This window comes from Xiphophorus hellerii, chromosome 9 (assembly GCF_003331165.1).
Source record: "Xiphophorus hellerii strain 12219 chromosome 9, Xiphophorus_hellerii-4.1, whole genome shotgun sequence".
NCBI classification, from domain to species: Eukaryota; Metazoa; Chordata; class Actinopteri; order Cyprinodontiformes; family Poeciliidae; genus Xiphophorus; species Xiphophorus hellerii.
In genome coordinates, this window is record NC_045680.1 from 32,040,599 (window position 1) to 32,062,229 (window position 21,631).

Below are 21,631 nucleotides of genomic sequence, written 5' to 3' on the forward strand. Positions count from 1 at the left end.
ACTGTGTTTAGCCAGAGCATCGTCTGCTAGCATCAGCGCTGAAGCTAATCAGCAGAACCCAAATCACCCATTTCTGTTTCTCTATTTACTATAAAATAAAACTACAACGTTAAGAACAGATCAGCATGTTGTCATGTTTTTTGATTTTTACATGTTTCTACATCAACTTGCTTCACCCTGCCGTTCTCTAACTGTCATCCAGGACCGCACAAACTCACGTTGAGGGCCGTGAACAGCCCCGGCCCCCCCTCTGGGCCCCCTGGTTTGATTTAAGGTTTTCTTGCAGGAACCTGGAGACCAGAGTCTGGGTCACAGGACGTGACATCACTTCCTGTTGGTGAGTTGAGCTGTTGCTGAAGGAGTCGGTTTCATTGGCCTCTGATCACCTTCCTGAAGGAGTGAAGAGGAAACGCCGCCCCCCTCCGGTCCACCTTAAGCCTCTTAAGGCGGTAAGCCTCCCGCAGCCTGCTGTTGTTGATTGTTTCTCCCTCATGGAAGAGGCCGGCTGCCCCGCGCCTCATTGCCAGGACGACCCCACCACCTCGGAGGCCATGGACGAGCTTCTGCTGCCCGGCGGCGGCGGGGAGGAGGCCCGGTCCGACCCGGCGGGCCGGGTCAGGGCCTGGCTGAGGGCCCTCGTGGGCGGGGACTTCTGGAGGAACCTGAGGGGCTTCTGCCGGAGGAACGGGCTGCTGACGCTGTCGGTCATCGCCGTGGTTACCGGCTGCACGCTGGGCTTCATGCTGAGAGGAACCGAGCTGTCCACACAGGTACGGAACCTCCAACCGTGCCGGAACCAGAACCTCTCTGGACCCAGTGAGTCTGACTGCAGCTCTGCTTGGCCCAAACAGTTCTGGTTCTGCTGCAGCTTTACTGGATACTACACCGATCAGAACCAGAAGACTGGTACATATCTGTCAAAATGAAAATTATTCACAAAATGTTTTTCACTTTGTAACTCGTTACTTTCCAAACGTCTACAGTACTGAATATTTAGTTTATAAAATCTAAAAATGATTCAGACCTGATTTGGCAGGATTTCCTGACCTCTAAACAAAAACATTCTGACCTCTAAACAAAAACATTCTGACCTCTAAACAAAAACATTCTGACCTCTAAACAAAAACATTCTGACCTCTAAACAAAAACATTCTGACCTCTAAACAAAAACATTCTGACCTCTAAACAAAAACATTCTGACCTCTAAACAAAAACATCCTGACCTCTAAACAAAAACATCCTGACCTCTAAACAAAAACATTCTGACCTCTAAGCAAAAACATTCTGACCTCTAAGCAAAAACATTCTGACCTCTAAGCAAAAACATTCTGACCTGTAAGCAAAAACATTCTGACCTCTAAACAAAAACATTCTGACCTCTAAACAAAAACATTCTGACCTCTAAACAAAAACATTCTGACCTCTAAACAACTCTTACATTAAGTCATGTTGGTTTCCGTAGCAACCAGGGAGACGTTCCTGGAAGGACTGAATACTTTAAACTTTTATGTCATCTGAGCCCAAATAATCAGAAGAATTTTTTTCACTTCTCAATAAATAACTAAGCTGACCTTTGACCTCTGACCTGCGTACCGGCCCACTGAAAGCACAGCTTCAGCCTCAAACAGCAAGCTGACCCGGTTCAGAACCAAACAGGTTCCTGACGTTTCTGCTCCAGAACCAGCAGTCCAAATGAGCAGGTCATCAGCAGGAACCTGCAGAACAGGGTCAACTCCAGAACTTGGAAAGAAGTTCTGGAGCTGCTCCAATTAGAACCATTCCTTCTGACACTGACCCAAAAGTTCTGATGGAGTCCAGAACAGGAACCCCGTAGTTGTATTAGGAGGACCAGAACTTTAGCAGAACAGGAGGTTCTGGAGGCCTGAACTCGGGTCTGAGGACCGGACCAGAACTCTGGACCTGTTCTGATGTTGATCTGGTTCCTGGTTGGTTCTGTTGGACCTTCACCAGCAGAACTCTGGGTTTTGGGACTCCACAGGTCCGATCTGGTCAGAACCTTCCAAGGGGTCAAAGGTCACCTGGTTGTCCATCGTCTCCATGGTTTCTGACCTCTGGACGTTCTCCTGAAATTCTCTGATTAGCAGAACCAGAACCTGTACTGGACTGTGGACTAGAAGGTCAAAGGTCATTCTGTTGGATTTAACTGGGATGAGGGAACTGGATCCGTCCAGAATCTCCTGGTTGGATCCGGACCCATCTGGGTCCAGGGAACAGTTGGACCTCAGACCCGGATCGCCCTCACTTTCTGTTTTCGTTCTTCTAATTGGACCATCAGAACCGTTAGCGGTGGCGGCTAACAGGAAGCAGCTAGCGATGATGCTGAGTGCAGAAACCCGGGTCCATTCCTCATCTGGAGCAGGTTCTGACGGTTCTGGTGGGATGCTGGTTACCTGCTGGTTCTGTCAGGCCCGACCCGGTTCTGGTTGGATGTTTTGTTGATAAAATGACAGCAGGAGGATTAAAGGGGGATAAATGAATTACATCATTAGAAGAAACAAACTGCAGATCTGGGGCAGCGTTGGTCCTCTGTAGTACGGGGTTCCTCAGGGTCGATGTTGCCGCCTTGTATCTGCCGCCTCTGGGTTGCATCTTTAAAAAGCACAAAGTCTCTTTCTGCTGCTCTGCAGATCCGTTCAGATCTTTCTGCCTCAACATGACCTCCAGTCTGCTGGGCCGATGTTCCAGGATCGTCTTCAGGATGTTCAGACATTTTCTGGACCCAAATAATAAAAACTGAGATTGTATGTTTGGTCAGTGCCGTCCTCTCCTGGACGTGACGGTGTGGTCGGTCCCCCGTCCTCCTGCTGTCGTCCATTTGTGAAAACTCTGGGTGTGATTGTTGATCCTGTGTTAGAGTTGATTAGCATGTTAGCGCTGCTATCAAAGCCAGTTTCTTCCAGCTGAGGATCCTTGCTAAGATCAAATCTGATCTTCCTCTGCCTGATTTTGATCCAATCATTCATCACATTTAGATTATTTAACTCTTTGTACTCAGGGTTGCAGCAGAGCAAACAAAATGCTGCAGCTGGTCTGCTGACCAAAACCAGGAGGAGTGAATCTGTGGCCCCGGTTTTACAAACCCTTCGCTGGCTCCCTGCTGCTTTAGGATCAAATTTAAGGTCTTATTGATAGTTTTTAAGTGTTTTGGGTCCTCGGTACTGAAGTGAGCTCCAGCAGCCTGCAGCCCACCAGAACCCTGAGCTTTTACCGTCTGTCCCTAAAGCCAGGATGGAAGCAGACAGAGAATCTGTGGATCGTCTCCCTCTGGCTGAAACTAAAGAGAAAAGGAGGGAAAACTCCATAATCTTTGGTTTTTATTCACACTATTAGCTTTTGGAATCTGACAGTTTAATATTTGGCTTATTATTTTTACTAAACTTAATTTTATTTCTACTTTTTCATTTATCTACGATGTTTGTTGTGAAGCGCTTTGGTTGACTGAGGCTGGTGGAAATGTGCTACAGAAATAAACTTTGACTGAAGCTCTGAGGATCTGGTTTTGATCCGGTTTCAAAGTCATAAACAAGACGATTCGGTTTAACCTGGAGGTTCTGAAGGGTTAGGGTTCTGAAAACTCTGAAAATCTGACCCGGTTTCATCTGCATCGCTGTGATTTTTCTAGAATCGAGTTTTAAAAATGTTTAAATCGTGATGTTGCGTTCAGTTGCCCCCCCGTTATTTTGATACCTCATCAAAATGAGCCGTAAGTTTAATTTTAGTTTGTGCCTCTGAAAGAGACAGTGTCACTAGGAGAGATAGATCTAGGTCACATAGATCAGAGCAGGAAGTCTATAACTGTTTCCTGCAGGGTCAGCTAGCTACTGTTAGCTTGAAGAACACTGTCGGGTAGGTCAATGAACTATTCATTTCTTCACTTCTTTAACTTCCTGTGAGGTTCTTCCTGTCCCTGTAAAGGTGAGTGACCTTCGACCTCTGCCAGGACAGGCTGCACCTGCCAACCGCTGAGCTTTAACAACACTCAGTCCAAATCCAGCATCAGTAATCTGTCCCTGTAAGAGGCAACTGTGTTTTAATTGTGGAGCATGTTTAGCACACAAGGCTAACATCAGCGCTATGCTAGCATGCAGGAATTAATATGAAAGAAGAAGAAATGGATCAGAACTGGATCCTCCTGCAGCAGGTCCAGCTGAACACTTTACACCAGGTTGTTATGTTTTAATACAATAATTCGTTCAGTAAATCAAAAACAATCTGTTTGTCAGAGATTCAGGGAACATTTCCTCTAATCCTGGAAATCATCCAGCTGGTAGGAAAACCACTTTTCAACCGTCTGGAGGTCAGAGGTCAGAGGTCAGCCTGATCTCTAGCTTCCAGCTGTAATATGAAATGAAAAAATGAAGCTGTGCATTGACTCTAGATCTATGACTGTAGATCTATGACTCTAGATCTATGACCCTAGATCTATAACTCTAGATCTATAACTCTAGATCTATAACTCTAGATCTATGACTCTAGATTGTTCCTCTTTAGGTCCAAACATACCAACTTCAGTTTCTGTTCAGCTGCAGAAAGTTTCGTCTCATCCACATATTTATGTTTTGTCGGCATCTGTTCAGTGATTGAATGGGGTCAAAGGTCACCTGATGACATCATAATGTAGAGCTGTGTGTCATCTGCGTTGTCATGGTAACTGATCTTATTTCCTGTTAACCTGAGTCAGTGGGAGCATATAGATATTAAATAAGAGGGGTCCTAGGATTGAACCTTGGGGAACCCCACATATGACCCCTGACCTCTTTGATGATAAATTACCTATTGACACAAAGAAGTCCTATTGTTGAGGTTGGACTGGAACCAGTCCAGTACTGGACCAGAGTCGGACCCGCTCACTGACCATCAGAGCGAATCGTAGATGATTTATGAAGCATAACCTGAGCTGCTGGGATCACATAGATGTAAATAAATAGATTTGAGGAACCGCATATGATTTGTGTCTCCTTTCTAATTGTAGAAGCAGTCTGTCTATGTGGTTGGTTAACATTCAGAGGTTGCATCATTGTAGGAAAGACTTCCACTGTGATGCATTCATGTACCGTCCGAAAGCCTGAACTTCTATCAACTACACTAAAACATTTTCCACAGGGTGTATATTTTCCATTTCAAAGCATTTTCTGTGATAATTAGATATTTGTTAGCTGAAAATGTGTTTTTATCTGCAGAAGAAGAGTGAAACATGATTATGGTTTGTTTAATTCAGAGCTGATTAGAAGGTTTTACTTTGAGTAGACCCATGAAACACTCCGTCTCCGTTTTGTCCTCAGGCCAAGATCTACTTCTCCTTCCCTGGAGAGCTGCTGATGAGGATGCTGAAGATGCTCATCCTTCCTCTCATCACGTCCAGGTAGGAGCGAGCAGAACCGGCTCAGCAATCTGACCCAATGTTTAAGAACGGTCCAGTTCTGGTTCTGATCCGACTGCAGGCGCTGATGCAGGAAGAACCAGAACCTTTAGGACCGGTAGAACCGGGAGCCCAAACAGCTGGCAGACGATCCAGGCTGCGATGATGAATCTGTCCTGACCTTTGACCCCATAACCCTCATCACCATCCCTCCACCTCCGTGCTCCACACACGCTTGGAGGTGTTTCTGCTGTTCTGTCTGTCATGAGAACAATGGACTTCAGATGCTCTGGGGATGACCTTTGACCCTTCCCAACGTTAGCATTAGAGGGGCTGATGACCACCATGCTGAGGCTGCTCATCCTTTGCTTCATGTTCTTCCTGTGCTGTAGCGTTAGCTTTTGATGGGCTAGTATTGGCACTGAATAGACTAACAGCTAGCATGCCTAGGCTACCACCAGTGACTTGTGTTTTTTCCTTTAAAGGAAACTTTAGAAAGACAAATGTTTGGATACAGAAGCATTGGCAGTTTGTTCTGATAGTTTACTGTAATCAGCATAATGCATCTAAAAATGGCTGAAGGGCGACTCCACATACCTTTTCTGTACCTTCAGCATCTTTAATCTGTCGTAGTTTAACTACTTCAGTGATCAGACTCTTCAAAGTTAGACTAGATTATTCAATATTAAATCAGAACATATAAAACAGATTGTGATTCATTAAACCGATTTTTGATTAGTGGAAACTCAGTAGAGGTAATATTAGTGCATTCTTAAAGTTGGTCAGGTGACCAGCCTAGGCATGCTAGTTAGTACCAAGCTAATGCTAGCCTATTAGCCTAATGCTGCTACTATGGCTACGCTAGCCTATCTAAGCACGTAGCCATGTCCTTATCAGTCTATCTAGCTTGGTCTATAGCAGGGGTGGCAATCCGCTCGAGGGCCGCTATGCACTTTTAGATGTGCCTAACTTCACACACCTAGCAAAATGAGTCGTTAGCAGGTGAGACTTGACTGTCCTTAGGAGTGATCAGCCATGATTCAGTGTGTTGATCAGGGAGACATTAAATTGCAGGACACGCCTTGAGCCAGATTAGCCCCCCTGGTCTATAGTCTCCTGTGGTAAGGACGTAGCCACCGCTAGGTAGACTGTAGTCTTCATTTTGGCACTAATATCGTTCTGTAATTTAAGGGCTGATTTGGTGCGGAAGCGTTCCTGAGGCTCCACAGGCTGCATAACGGTTGTGTCCTCCTGTCTGTCCTGCAGCTTGATGTCAGGCCTGTCGTCCATGGAGTCCAAAGCGTGCTGCAGGATGGGCGTCCTCACCGTCACCTACTACCTGTGGACCACCTTCATCGCCGTGGTGGTCGGCATCGTCCTCGTTCTCATCATCAAGCCCGGCACGGGGACGGAGATGGAGAGCAACCGTCTGGGCGGCGGGCCGGTCATGACCTCGGCCGACGCCCTGCTCGACCTGATCAGGTGAGGGAGGTCAAAGGTCATCTTCATTGTGTGGAGGAGGTGGCATACTTTGTCTGAGTGATTTGCTTTCCAAGCATTGGAGGCCAACCTGTGAAGTAGACCGTTGTTTACAGCTTAAAGTCTTAAATATGGTGGAATGTTTTGGTGTTCAGCCATCTTTACTCTGATGCCCTGGAATAAAAACCCATTTTGAAATGATCTAATCAGCAAACAGATGACATGGTGGCTAGTTTTAACTTTGTCTTGTTTGGGATGTAAAGAGACATTCGTCTCCCTTCTAATGTCCAACCAGTCAGTCACCAGTGTTGACGATGTAACCTAGCAACCTGCAGCTGTATGAATGAAGCTGAGCTGATCAGTTTTATCCAGAAATGATGAGTCCAACAAGGGTCAACAAACCGTAGCAGCGCTGCAGCTCTTCATCCCCTCAGAGCTCCGGCTCATGGCGGTATTTTTAGTAATCCTGCGGGATGAGAGGCAGATTAACCGAGTCACTGATCTCTGCCGCCGCACGTTTGCAGACCTGGTCTGACAGGAGCTGCACGCGCCGGTTCAACACTTCACCGTCATCCTGGTGACCTCTGACCTCTGAGCGTGCAGCAGCCTGCCGCCTGTTTTTGTTGTGCTGTAAGAACTTCCTGCAGTTCCAGAGAGCAGAGGAAGCTCCTGCAGTTGGTCAGGACTCTGTGGGACATGGCTGGCCTGCAGGGGGCAGCACACACTGAAGGGATCTAAGAGAGGACAGCCAGAGAACCCGGGCACAGAGCGACACACAAGGGTCAGAACCGAACCGTAGAACAGTGGAACAAGGTGTGTTCTGATGGGAACCTCTGGGTCCAACATTGATGTGGACAGGACTCTGACCAGCAGCACCAGTCTGGTTCCAGTAATTCATGGACGCCTCAGGAAATGTAGTCTCTGCTGGGCTAAGGAGACGAGGCGGGGAGTGGACACAGAGACAGATTATTGTCCCTCTCTGGCCGCCGTACTTCATGTTTAACTTCAGGATGTTTTGTTCTGTGTAGTATTGAGTAAGAAAGGTAAAGAGCAGGGGAGCGAGCACACGGCCCAGTGGAGCTCCAACACTCATTGTGTCTGATGAAGATTTTCTGTTTATTTGCTAGCTCTTCTCTCCTTCATCCACAGAAACATGGTTCCCTCCAACTTGATTGAAGCCACGTTCCAGCAGGTAAACCTCCTCACAGGTTTGAAGCTTGTCAGTTCTGCTCCGTTTCCTTCCTCTAAACACCTGATTCTGCTTCTGCAGTACAAAACGGACCTGATCCCCATCCTCAGAGTCTCAACCAAAACCATCCAGCCTAACTTTGTCTACGTTGTCCCCGACGACAACGACCCTAAAGGACGGACCGTCTACCTGGAGCTGACTCCGCCCCCAGACGTCATCTACAAGACGAGTCCCGGCAGCAGCCAGCAGATGAATGTCCTCGGCATCGTTATCTTCTCCGCCACCATGGGTGAGTATGGCAAGGCATTAGGGCCAAAATGCACAACCAGCAGTGGCAAGAGGCTACGCCCATTCTGAGCTACTGATCTGATTAATCATAGATCACCACCGGTAACTTAGCAACCAAAAGGAGAGTACTAGCTAACGTTAGCATTTAATAAGCTAGCGTTAGCCTTGGCGTATACTTTGGAGAGGTTAGCAACTAGCATGCCTAGGCTGGTCACTTTATTAGATATTTATTTTTTTGTTTTCAATAAACCTGCTTGACGTATAATATCTGTAACGTGTTAGATGGACTGTAACTGATTTCAGCCTGGCAGTAATCAGATTACTAGCTGGATTCAGAATATAATCTGCTGCGCCACGTTTCCACCGCTGGGTGTGCAGTAGCCTGGATCTTTTTTCTGGGCTCTGACACAGACACACCCTGAAGTTTCCTCCCTCAGATGGAAACAGTTTTCCAACTTTTCATCTGTTTTCTGAGAAATGTAGAAATTTTGAAGCTGAAGTTGCTCTGATGATTGGCCTTCATCATGTCCAGATCAGAAGCAGCAGAGATAACCAAATGTTTACAAAGCGGACCTGTTCCAGAGGAACTTCAGAGAGTAAATGCTGTTTGGCTGCTGTGCAGGTCTGCTGCTGGGCAGGATGGGAGAACGTGGCGCTCCGCTGGTCAACGTCTGTCAGTGCATCAACGAGTGTGTGATGAAGATCATCAACGCTGCTGTGTGGTGAGTCAAAGAGTCAACCAGGATCAGTGGGTCCAGGCTTTCTGAGCTTCTCCTTGGACTGAGTCTAGATGTAACCAGAACTTAACTCAGGAGCTGAACCTGATCTTTGGTTCTGTTGTTACCACGATTTGTTCCCTTTCTTTGTCTGAATCTGAAAGATTCCCAAGAATTTCAGCTCCAATAAAACGATTCTCGGTCTTCTGAGGTTGAGCTGATCTGGAAAGATGCAATCTGTGATGTCACAGACCCGTCCCTCTGCAGGACTCCGCCCTTTTTGGCTCCGCCTTCAGGACATCGCTGTCTCCTCAGGTACTTCCCGTTTGGGATCATCTTCTTGGTGGCGGGGAAGATCCTGGACATGCAGGACCCAAGCACGCTGGGGAAGAAGCTGGGCTGGTACGGCATCACCGTCCTCACCGGCCTCTTCGTCCACGGCCTCGTCCTCCTCCCTCTCTTCTACTTCCTCCTCACCAGGAAGAACCCGTTCAGCTACATCCGGGGACTTCTGCAGGCCATGGTCATCGCGCTGGCCACCTCCTCCAGGTCAGTGCCGCTCCAGCCTCCTGCTTCCTCCTGAGCTCTGATAGAAACGGAGTGAAACCTCCATGTTCCTCAGCTCTGCCACGCTGCCCATCACCATGAAGTGCCTGCTGGAGAACTGCCATGTCGACCGGCAGATCGCCCGCTTCGTCCTGCCAGTCGGAGCCACCATCAACATGGACGGCACGGCGCTGTACGAGGCTGTGGCGGCCATCTTTATCGCTCAAGTCAACGATTACGAGCTGGACCTCGGCCAGCTGGTCACCATCAGGTGAGGAGTCTCACCTGGCCTGAGCAGAAACAGTTTGCGTCTCCGTGCAGACGAGGCGATTCGCCCGTATGCAGACGATTCTCTCATTTGTTCCTCCAATAAGCAGCTGGACTCTGACCGTCTCCCTCGTCTTCCAGCATCACGGCCACAGCCGCCAGCATCGGAGCCGCCGGCATCCCTCAGGCCGGATTGGTTACCATGGTGATCGTCCTCACCTCTGTGGGCCTGCCGCCCGATGACATCACACTGATTGTGGCCATTGATTGGATCCTGTAAGTGCTGAATATCTGTAACTATCGTTGTGTCAAGCAGAGACGGTTTCTTGTGTTTTGAGTCTGACGGCGCCCCCTTCTGGACCCGCAGCGACAGGTTTCGCACCATGATCAACGTCCTGGGCGACGCCCTGGCCGCAGGCATCATCGCACACCTGTGCCGAAAAGATTTTCCTCTGAGTGAAACAGGAAAGGTAAAAAACATTTATTAGCATCAGTCAGGACACGTAAAGCAGGGACCAGAACTTTTTACTGACCGGGTCCAGTCCAACCGGGTCCAACCGGGTCCAACGGGTCCATCTGGGTCCATCTGGGTCCATCCGGGTTCTGGTTGTTTTTGTTTCGGTCGTTCGGACCTTTCGTTCAGCTGTTTCTGATGGTTTCCTTCTCCTTTCATGTCGTCTCTGGAAACACAATCTGCTGACTTCCTTCATTGGTTCAGACTGCAGCTTAAGCTCCGCCCCTTTCTCTGCAGGAAGGGGCGGATCCGTTTATCCTCAGTCAGAGCACAGACTGATGCTGCAGACAAACTGAACTGGTCCTGTAGAGGAAACTTTGTGCTGGTCCAGATCACCAGGAAACTTCCTGCAGAGTTTAGAGGCTCCACAAAGTTTTAGTCAGAAAAACTAAAAAATCAGCAAAGATCAGATATTCCTTCACGTGTTTCTGCATTCAGCTGAATTTATGGAAAACAGAGAAATCAGCAGGAATGTTGTTCCATCCTGACCTTCTGAGTTCTAACCGGTTCTGTTTCCCTGCAGCCGGTTCCGTCGTACGGAACCCAGAACCGCCACAGCAACTCCTACAGCATCAGCGTTCCCATGACGGAGATCCACTGCCACCGCGACCCGCCGGGCGACCCGCCGGGCCCCTGCCGGGCCCACACCGTCTACTACAACATCTGCCAGGTGTGATGGACCAGAACCGGGTCAGGCAGCGCTCCTCAGACCGCCGGGTCTGGGACCGGAGAAGAACCGGAGCCGGACTCTCCGTTCCGCTCTTCGACCGGCCGGTCCTACTGGAAGTGAGCTCCAGACGGGGTCAAAGGTCGCTCAGACCGAAATGATCCGCCTCATCCTGCTGGTTGGGGGCAGGTTGTCTCTCCACTGGAACTGGGTCAGAACCTGACAGAATCCCTTCATGCAGACGGATCTTCTTTGTTTTTGTGGCTGAACAAAAAACAATGATCGACTCCGAAGCCGGGAGGATCTCCAGAACCGACCGGATCCAGAACCGAACGGGATCCAGAACCTGCAGGGATCCAGAACCGGCCGGATCCCGATTTGGGATTTAAACCTTGACCTTTGACATGCAAGGAGACTAGATCCAGAGTTCTGATCCGGATGCTTGTGTCAGCAGAACGGAGCGACCTGATTGGCTGGCGGTGCTGGCCCCGGTCAGGGGTCAAAGGTAATGAATAAGTCCAAGTGCTCTTTGTCGCGGCGCTCCTCTTCCTCGGCCGCCGTGCTTTAACTGCTCCTCTTGGTGATGTGAACGGAGAACTGAAGGATTCTGGGAATCTAACCGACGTTTCCGGCTCAGAGGTTCTGATTCTGTTCATGGGGACTCGGATCAGAACCTGAGGCGGTTCTTCGGTTCTCAGATGATTCAGCTCAGAGATTTTAATCTCATCGTATTTGAAGAGCGATTCGTTTCCAATGACTCTGACCCGCCTTAACGTGACCTCTGACCTCTACGTTCCTCTGCCAACTCTCAGCAGGCAGCCAGTTTGTGTCACATCTATGTTTTTATATCTGTGCTGGTTTTTATTGGATGGTTATGATGATGAAATGTTGTTTTTAAAGCCTTAACAGTTTAATTATTTCAGCACTAAACTTCAGTTTCTTTTTAAAGGTTTTTGTTTTTTATTCCTGACCATAAAGTTAATATTTATGTGTTATTTTTCACATCCATCTCTCGCCTGGAGGCGGGTTTTGTCTAGGACGTTTTGGTGTCAGAATATTGGTTCTGATGTTCAGATGCTCAGGTTTGAACTTTTCCATATTTTCTCCTGGTTTCTCTGACCAGCCAAATTAAACCTGAAATAAAAAGTTTTTTCTCTTCATTTGCTGATTTTCTACATTAAAACATTTTATTACAAAAATGTAACAATTTAATATATTCTCAGAACCAGAACTGACCTGAGTGTTTATGGGGACACACCACACTTTTCAGATTTGAACCATGTATTATTTTTTGGTTGGTTTCTCTGATAAACTCCAGCAGAAGGCCACAAGTATTCATACATAAACCGTTTCCATGGCGATGGGCTCGTATAAAATACAGGATCAATGAGACACGAGGTTTCCCATCATGCATCCTGACTACACACACACACGCGCGCGCTGGTCGACCCTGAGGTCATGAATCCAATAAGGCGTGTGACGGCCGCCTCCCGCAGCAACATGCTGCCGCCGCAGGTGATCCTGCTGCTAATCCGCCTCAGATTATAGCAGAACAGGTGGGATTAGAGAGGAAGCGGCCTGAAGAAGACCGGAACCCCGACAGGTCAAAGGTCACACTTTAAAGTCCTGAAGCTCTGAGATGAGAAGGAACCTCAGAACCTGGTTCTGTTTGGTTCTGCTGAGTCCAGCCTGCAGAGACGAAGCTGATCATCATCATCATCATCATTCCTCAGTGAAGTCAGCGAAGGCGGGAAACCAGAGCCTCTCCTTCCTCTCCTCTGCCCGGCGACCTTCACTGACCTTCTGCCTCCGTCGGACCCGGTGGATCCAGGCCGCCTGCGCTGCGGCCAGACCCATCATGCACACCTGCAGGAGAGAGCGGGAGGTCAGCGGGAGGTCAGCGGGAGGTCGCTCGGCGGCGGTGTCGGTACCTCCAGCAGCAGCAGACCGGCCGTCAGCCCGGCCACCAGCAGCAGGTTCTTCTGGGCCCACAGGACGATCCGCTGCAGGCAGCCGGCCGTGAAGATGTGCTGCCGGGCCGCCGCTTCCTGCTGCTGCTGCATGCCGTAACCACACATGGTGTTCAGCACCGTCTGCAGGGGCAGGAGCAGGTGCAGCACAAAGGTGCAGCACAAAGACAGAGATTTAGCAGTGAGTCTCTGTAACCTGCAGAATTCTTCTCAACCAGATAAATCTGTTTTCTCCAAGATGCTCTTATTATAATCATTAAACACTTTAGATCTGAATGCAGTTCAACATTAAAACTCTTCCAGTCAGTTTGGGTCAGGATGAAGAAACATCAGGAAATGTTTTGGGTCAGAACTGCAGGAATAGATTTACATGTTTATAGATATTCATTACAAGAACAGTTCAGATTAAATTTATTGGTAAAATCTCTATGATTTAGCAAAACGTCATTACTGTCCATTAAGTCAGAGACAAATAAAATACCTTTCTCATACCAGTCAGTTTTAAAAATAGATTTTCTATTTACCAATATCGATCTATTATTGATTTGTTATTGATCTGTTATTCTACACTATGGATCCATGTGGGGTAAAAGTACGGGTAAATATTTTCCAAAAATGCAAAACTTGTTTGTGAAAATTAGACAGCAAAATATGAATCTTGGTTGATTCATAATCACATTTGCGCAGGAAATCCAGGCTTATTAAATAAAACTTTATGAAACCACGTCGACAAAAAGAGACAAATTTATTCTAAATCAGAGCCTCAACATCTAACGCTCCATTTCCTCCCTCATCATCATATTTCATACGTGCAGTACGACTTAAATGGTGAGTTTTGTTCCTCCACATCTAAAGATTATTGAATATTGAATCTTAATATTATTGTCAGAGATAAAAACAGAATAAATAGATGAATTAATCTGGACTCTATTTCCGCTTTGGATAGCAGTTTGTCCAAAAATATTCAGATCTCTAATCGACCAGCGGCTCCAAACATCGTCCAGTGTTTCCCTCTGATAGTTTTATTTTCAGATCAATATTCCAGATATTTTAATGGATGAGCAGAATTCATAGTTATTAATACTGAGAGACCAGATGGGAAACATTAAAATGGATTTCAGAGTTATGTCTCCCAGAATTTTATCTCTTCGAAAATTGTTGTATTGTCAGCAGATTGACTTATCTTGAATTCCTTATCAAAAGTTTTAACACCATGCAAATGAGATTTTTTCATAATTAGTAAGGTTAAGCATTTGAGTTGTTAAAATAAATAATTGTGGTGAAATTGGTCGGTTCTGCCCGATTCCTCTTCGCAGAGAAACTGAGCTTCTTATTATATCGCTATAAAATAACCTGATTATATTACACAACTTCTCCCCTACGGCAAAATATTTTAAGGTTTTTATAATAAAGCAATGTTCCAACAAATCAAAGACCTTAAAGAAATCCAGGAATAAAATAAAACTGTCGCTATCAATGAAACAATCAATCATGTCAAAAATCAGTCTAGCACGGTGGTGATATTTCTTCCCTTTGATTGGCATTCATTAATAATCATAATAATCCACTGCTTAAGCGATTAGCATAAACAAGAGCTAATAGTTTATAATTTGTACATCAGAGTGACGGGTCTCCAACTGTCCAGTGATAAAGGATCTTTGTTGCTTTGGGGATCAGAGAATCAGACGTTTCATGGTGGGAGAGATTATTGAGCCTCAAATGATATTTTGTGTAAATATTTCCAACAGAAAGCATAAATTCAGCGGCTGACCCGTCCAGGCCGTTTGTCTTCCATTCTTAAGTCGTCTTCCAAAAGGTTTTAAAATCAGGATTCATTTTTTCAACGGATTCCTGAAGTTCATCAGAAAGGATTCAGAATACTGAGAACAATAAAGATTTCTATAGAAATTTCTAATTGCTATATGTATTAAATCCAGGTCTTCAGTGATGCTACCATTAATAATTAGTTTCTGAATCTTCTTTTTGGACCGTCTCTCTCTCCGTCCTGGAGCCAATGAAAGCCCCGTTTGATTTATCTAGAACAACTTGATCTAGTTGAGATGTGAACCCATCAGGCTGACTCAGCTCTTCAGACGATAAAACTGATTTTGAACTTAGAGATTTAATAAGTTGGGATTGTTTCCGTCTCCTCAGCTTTGAAGCAAGTTTGCCTCTTTATTGCTGCTGTCCGAACATTAAATTTAAACCACTCCCACTTATTGATCCATTACTGAAACATGAGGTTCAGGACTTGTGCACAGTCAACCGTTCACGGCCAGCAGGGGGCGCAGCTGCTGCTACTTACAGGGCATAGAAGTTTATTTAGCTTTGTTCCTACTGAATAAAGTTATATACTCGCCGATTTGGCGGCTGGACGACACCAGCTCATCGGTTACATCCCCGGTTTTTAACATAGAACAACATAAATGTGCCACGTTAGCTTTCGATGCGGAGCAGCATCAGTTTCTCTCCATGTTTTAGACCGAGCATGAAGGAAAACTCCTGTTAGCCACTGTGCTAGCCTTCTTTATGCCTGCACGTAAAGCCCACTACCGCCACCTCCTGGACATGAAGTTATCACGTTTAAGCAAGATAACTATCACGTTCATACAATTGATCACGTTATAACGTGATATCGCTCGAAATGTTTCCCTCCGTGACACCAATATGCTTCCGTAGAGTTTTACTTCCTACATGTTGCCGTTTTATTTTGGTTTTCCGTCCAGGTTTGGACTCTGAGGCTTAAGAAACAACCAAAACCTGCCCGGCGTTTCTGAGGGAACCGTGAGCGGAGCCGGTCTTCTGTGAAATTCTGCCCCTCTGTGAAATTCTGCCCCCTGTGAAATTCTGCCCCTCTGTGAAATTCTGCCCCTCTGTGAAATTCTGCCCCCCTGTGAAATTCTGCCCCCCTGTGAAATTCTGCCCCTCTGTGAAATTCTGCCCCCTGTGAAATTCTGCCCCTCTGTGAAATTCTGCCCCTCTGTGAAATTCTGCCCCTCTGTGAAATTCTGCCCCCCTGTGAAATTCTGCCCCTCTGTGTCGGGAGCGCGCTGCAGCCAGAGAGGCGGTCTGCCCGTTTCCACGGCGCTTCTGATTGATTTGTCGGTAAAACAACTCATATAATCATGTCGAGGTTGTAATGTTGACATGATTATGTCAAAATGGTCAAATAAGTAAATAAACTAGGAAACCTGTTTGGTGACTTTTAATTGTCAGGCTTAAATGACAAAAGTTGGAACCAGACTGATTCTCTTGGTGATTAAAAACCAACACAAACGGTGTAAGAAGACCTAGTTTATTTATTTATTTGACCATTTTGACATAATCATGTCAACATTACAACCTCGACATGATTATATGAGTTGTTTTACCGACAAATCGATCAGAAGCGCCGTGGAAACGGGCAGACTGCCTCTCTGGCTGCAGCGCGCTCCCGACACAGGGGGGCAGAATTTCACTCAAGACCGGGTCCAGTCGGTCTGACCTGGTTCTGCAGGTGGATGCAGCAGGAGAAGGGAACGCCGCAGACTTCCAGGCTGGGGTTGCTCTCAGAACACTCGAAGTAGACGTTCCGGGACCAGTCCTTGTAGTTTTCCACGCCGCAGCACTGGAACTGGAACACAGCAGCTCTCCGTTAAATCCACGCCGCACGTTGAGCTGCTTTGGTCGTCCAGCTCACCTTCTTCTGCACAAAGTCGATGGCGTTCTCCAGGTCCTGATCCTCCCTGTAGCGGACGACGCCCTTCATCATCAGCGTCTCCGTCCTCTCCATCACCTGCACAGCATCAGAGTTCACACCGGATCTCAACGTTCTGCGTTCTGCTGCTGGTGTTCTGTTACCAAGTCGGTAAAAACGTAAGTCACAGCTCCAGCAGCGACCTGCAGGACCAGAACCACAGCCAGGATGGACAGGAACTGCAGGAGGAAGCAGAGAGGAAGACACGTCAACAGGAAACCAACAGAAAACCAACAGGAAATCAACAGGAAAAAAGGAATAGAACAAACAGGAAATCAAACACAAAACAAACATGAAACCAACAGGAAACAACAGGAATCAACAGGAACAAACAGGAAATCAACAGGAAACACAACAGGACAAAATCCAACAGAAACAAAACAGGAAATCAACAGGAAACAACAGGAAATCAACAGGAAACAAAGGAAACAAACAGGAAATCAACAAGGAAACACAAGAAGAAACCAATCAAGAAACAACGAAACAACAAGGAAACAACAGGAAACAAAAACAAAGAGCAAACAACAGGAAATCAACAGGAAACAAACAGGAAATCAACAAGAAACAAACAGGAAATCAACAGGAAACAAACAGGAAATCAACAAGAAATCAACAGGAAACAAACAGGAAATCAACAAGAAATCAACAAGAAACAAACAGGAAATCAACAAGAAACAAACAGGAAATCAACAGGAAACAAACAGGAAATCAACAGGAAACAAACAGGAAATCAACAAGAAACAAACAGGAAATCAACAGGAAACAAACAGGAAATCAACAAGAAACAAACAGGAAATCAACAAGAAACAAACAGGAAACCAACAGGAAACAAGCAGGAAATCAACAGGAAACAAACAGGAAATCAACAGGAAACAAACAGGAAATCAACAGGAAACAAACAGGAAACCAACAGGAAACAAACAGGAAATCAACAAGAAACAAACAGGAAATCAACAGGAAATCAACAAGAAACAAAGAGGAAATCAACAGGAAACAAACAGGAAACCAACAGGAAACAAACAGGAAATCAACAAGAAACAAACAGGAAATCAACAAGAAACAAACAGGAAATCAACAGGAAACAAACAGGAAATCAACAAGAAACAAACAGGAAATCAACAGGAAACAAACAGGAAACCAACAGGAAACAAACAGGAAATCAACAAGAAACAAACAGGAAATCAACAGGAAACAAAGAGGAAATCAACAGGAAACAAACAGGAAACCAACTAATAGCAACGTTCCGCTAGGTGGCGCTCTCATGCTGCTCTCACTAACTCCTAGTTTCCAGTTCTGCTAATGCTCTATTAGCAACACTAATTTTTTATTTTAAATTTTACTCTTTTTGCTAACTGTGTCTAACGAACTAAATGAATTTTTCCGGGTAAGTTCTAAAGCAGATGTTTAGTAAACGTTCATTTGATCTGTGTTTTAACATCTGTGTTGACGTTTTGATTATCAACTGAATTCTTAGACATTTTTAACCATATTTAAGAGGCGTGTAGAATATGTAAATTATAATATCAAAAATTAAATTGGTGCTCAAGAGTGTGAGTCAGATATAATTTAAACTTAAGTTGGAGCTTTAGCATTAGCTTCCCCTAAATACTGTTCAGGTATATTGCTTTAGCTTTAGCATTAGCTTCAGCTTGAAGCTGGGTCCATATAGTCTTTTAGCATTAGCTTCCCCTAAATAATGTGTTGCATTTTGTGTTAGCATTAGTGAAACTAATGTTTATGACTAATGCTTTGGATTAGCACAGCTAACGTTTTAGCTGCTTTTCCATTTGTAGAAGGAGCTACAGAAAGATTTTGGCGATTCTCAGACATTCAGGTCAGCTGAAGGTTTTCATTCCTCCAGAATAATTTTGGATAAAAATTCCTTCAGAACAAAGACAGAGAGTCAAACCCAGACTTGTTCTGTTGTCAACACAGAGACTCCAACTGGATTCTGAAGGTTTTCTCTGCTGACTCCCCGTCGCTCTGGATAAAACGATAAATAATTACAATCAAGACAATCAAATACCGTCTTCAGCAGGCAGGTGGCGTTCCGCAGCGCTCCGAAACATCCCAGGAAGGTGATGAGGAACATCAACAATCCGACGACAATCAGCAGCAGCGCTGGATCCACGGTCAGAGTGTCGACTACATCTACACACACACACACACACACACAGTAGGTGTTTGCATGGACTTCCATTTATTTCTGTTGGTTCCCATGGAGACGGAAACCTCAGCAGGTAATTGGCCGACTGTTTCACCATCAGCAGGAAAAGTTGAAACTTGTCTGGATCTGGATCGTTTCCTGGTTTCATCTTCAGGAATGTGATCAGCAGAATTTCCTGGAAACGGACCCGGATGTTTCAGGGACGCTTTTCAAACCAGAAACCGTTGCTATGGAAACAGGACACAAACCCTGTAACGGGTTTAACTCTGTGCTGCTGCAGCATCCCTTCCTGAAACCTCCAGAAGTCTGAACCCGGTTCTAACTGGGTCGTGTTGTGAACAGAACCAGGAAACCAGCTGCTGCTGGAACGACCTTCACTGACCTTTCTCCTTGGCGACCTTGGCATAGATCCCGACGGCGATTAGGACGGCACTGACGACCTGCAGGGTCACACAGAGAGGTTCTGGTCAGGAACTGGACCTCAGAATTCTGCTGGTTCAGACACACAATTCTGGACTGGACCGACTGGTTCTGGTTGGCAGATGAAAACTTCACAGGTCAAAGTTCAGCTTTAACAACCAAACAGCCACCAGGAGGAGAAAGCGGCTGCACCGCGTTCCGCGGGAAAACATTCAACCCGGTTCTGAAGCGCAGTTTGAAGGTTCTGGAGGTTCTGTTTTACTGGACCAGAACAAATCAAACCTCCAGCGGCTGTTCTCCCGTTAATCCATCAGTTTGTGACCTAGAACTTTCAGTCCTCTGACCGGCCGTCACGGGTTCTGGTCCCGACCCGGTGACCTTTACCGCATCTCCATCCTGACTTCCTGTCGCCTCACTGACATACAGGAAAAACAAAACTACTTCCTCCTTCCAGCTGACATCTGGACCGGACCGGACCGGCTCGGACTTACCCAGAAACAGTAGCAGAAGAAGAACAAGGTGTACTTGACGCCGCGGTATCCTCTCATGGTTTCTGTCAGGAACATCCTGCTGGTTCCTGATCGGCAGCGAGGCTTGTGTCGACCTGCTGCGGCATTCCAGCTGCAGCATTCCAGCTGCAGCATTCCAGCTGCTCCTCCTCCTCCTTCACACCTCACACCTGCTCAGCCGGCCAGCACAGCGCCCCCGGCAGGCTGCATGTGGAGCAGCACCTTAGTGTGTTTTTAAAACGTTCCGTTTTTTAGAACCTTAGGTGGGCAGAGAACCCAAAAATGAAACTAACGTAAAAAAGTGTAGCAACATTTATATTTTTCAAAAAGTTACTAAACTAAATGTAATTCAGTACATTTGTAATTCCATCCTTGCTGGCCTGCCTGCTGAGCTGGACCCTCTCCAATTTGCCTACAAAGCAAAGAGGTCCACAGAGGACGCTGTATCCACTGCACTTCATGCTGCCCTGACCCACTTAGAGAAGCAGGGGAGCTACGTCAGAATGCTCTTCGTGGACTTCAGCTCAGCATTTAATACCATACTTCCCCAACGTCTGGTGTCCAAGCTAGCAAACCTTGGGCTCCCATCAGCCACCTGCAGTTGGATCCTGGACTTCCTAACCGGTCGCTCCCAGAGGGTCAGACTGGGCCCCCACACCTCCACTGCTCTGAGCCTGAACACCGGATCGCCACAGGGTTGCGTGCTCAGCCCACTTCTCTACACCCTCTACACTCATGACTGTGTCTCCAACCACCTCAGCAACAAGATCATAAAGTTTGCAGATGACACGACTGTTGTTGGTCTCATCTCAGGCGGGAAGGGGGAGCTGGAGTACAGGGATGAGGTGAAGCGGCTGTCAGAGTGGTGCAAAGTCAATAACCTGCTCCTCAACACCTCCAAAACAAAGGAGCTGGTGATCGACTTCAGGAAGAACAAAACGGACATCCAGCCTCTCACCATCAGTGGGACCTGTGTGGAGAGGGTCCCAGTGTTCAGGTTTCTGGGCATGGAGTTGGAGGACAAGCTAACCTGGAGCACCAACACCAAGGAGCTGTTGAAGAAGGCACAGCAGAGACTGTACTTTCTGAGAATACTCAAGAAGAACCGTCTCCCCTCAGACCTGCTGCAGGCCTTCTATCACTGCTCCATAGAGAGCGTGCTCACGTACAGTCTGTGTGTCTGGTATGGCAGCAGCACATCCGCGGACAAGAAGGCGCTCCAGAGGGTTGTTAGGGCAGCAGAGAGAACCATAGGCTGCCCCCTCCCCACTATGGAACAGATTTACACTTCCAGGCTCCACAAGAAAGTTTTGGACATTTTAAATGACTCTTCACACCCTGGCCATGGTCTCTTCCAGCTGCTGCCATCAGGCAAGAGATACAGAGCAATAAAAACCAGGACAAATCGCCTAAAAAACAGTTTTTACCCGATGGCAATCATGGCACTAAATTCAAAGGCATAAGAACTTCTGCTCTTGACACCACTTTGTTAAAAATGTCAATTCTGTTGAGACACCTCCAGGCGCTGCAACCATCTTCTGATGTCTATTTATTTCTCATTTTGTACTATTTATTTCTTTATCTTTGTATATTATGTATATACACATAACCTGCATCTTAACTCGAGTCGAGCAAATCTCAATCTGTAATCTGTTGATGACAATGACAAATAAATCTTATCTTATCTTATCTTAAAAGTAATTAGTTGCTACCCGGCTCAGAACCTGTCCAGGTTTGTGTTGCCTCGGATGAAAAAGTTCAGCTTCAATATAAACAGTCAGGA

At 46.4% G+C, this 21,631-nt stretch overlaps 2 protein-coding genes and 1 long non-coding RNA gene across 5 annotated transcripts; 1 reads left to right on the forward strand and 2 right to left on the reverse strand.

The window, feature by feature from the left end:
* The first annotated feature begins 320 nt into the window (after positions 1 to 320).
* Positions 321 to 12,206, forward strand: slc1a8a (solute carrier family 1 member 8a). Of its 2 annotated transcripts, XM_032572111.1 has the most exons (11): positions 321 to 770; positions 5,304 to 5,383; positions 6,647 to 6,862; positions 8,009 to 8,051; positions 8,130 to 8,337; positions 8,959 to 9,058; positions 9,368 to 9,601; positions 9,675 to 9,869; positions 10,007 to 10,141; positions 10,233 to 10,335; positions 10,903 to 12,206. In XM_032572111.1, the coding sequence occupies exons 1-11, from the start codon at positions 492 to 494 to the stop codon at positions 11,053 to 11,055; spliced, it is 1,746 nt and encodes a 581-aa protein (XP_032428002.1). In that variant the 5' UTR covers positions 321 to 491; the 3' UTR covers positions 11,056 to 12,206. The 2 variants fall into 2 exon arrangements, with proteins under 2 accessions (XP_032428002.1, XP_032428001.1); XM_032572110.1 differs by having other exon boundaries at positions 8,009 to 8,337.
* Positions 2,616 to 20,761, reverse strand: LOC116725825 (uncharacterized). The gene is made up of 2 exons (XR_004340491.1): positions 20,730 to 20,761; positions 2,616 to 3,115 (listed from the first exon to the last, which is right to left on the reverse strand). It is a non-coding gene; the product is annotated as an uncharacterized LOC116725825 (long non-coding RNA).
* On the reverse strand, positions 12,310 to 20,221 carry LOC116725805 (tetraspanin-33). 2 transcript variants are annotated; one of them, XM_032572188.1, is made up of 8 exons: positions 19,831 to 20,221; positions 19,302 to 19,359; positions 18,779 to 18,903; positions 16,896 to 16,931; positions 16,696 to 16,791; positions 16,501 to 16,629; positions 12,978 to 13,139; positions 12,310 to 12,912 (listed from the first exon to the last, which is right to left on the reverse strand). In XM_032572188.1, exons 1-8 carry the CDS (start codon positions 19,981 to 19,983, stop codon positions 12,769 to 12,771), a joined length of 903 nt encoding a protein of 300 aa, XP_032428079.1. In that variant the 5' UTR covers positions 19,984 to 20,221; the 3' UTR covers positions 12,310 to 12,768. The 2 variants fall into 2 exon arrangements, with proteins under 2 accessions (XP_032428079.1, XP_032428077.1); XM_032572186.1 differs by having other exon boundaries at positions 16,857 to 16,931; positions 19,831 to 20,219.
* Positions 20,762 to 21,631: the final 870 nt, after the last annotated feature.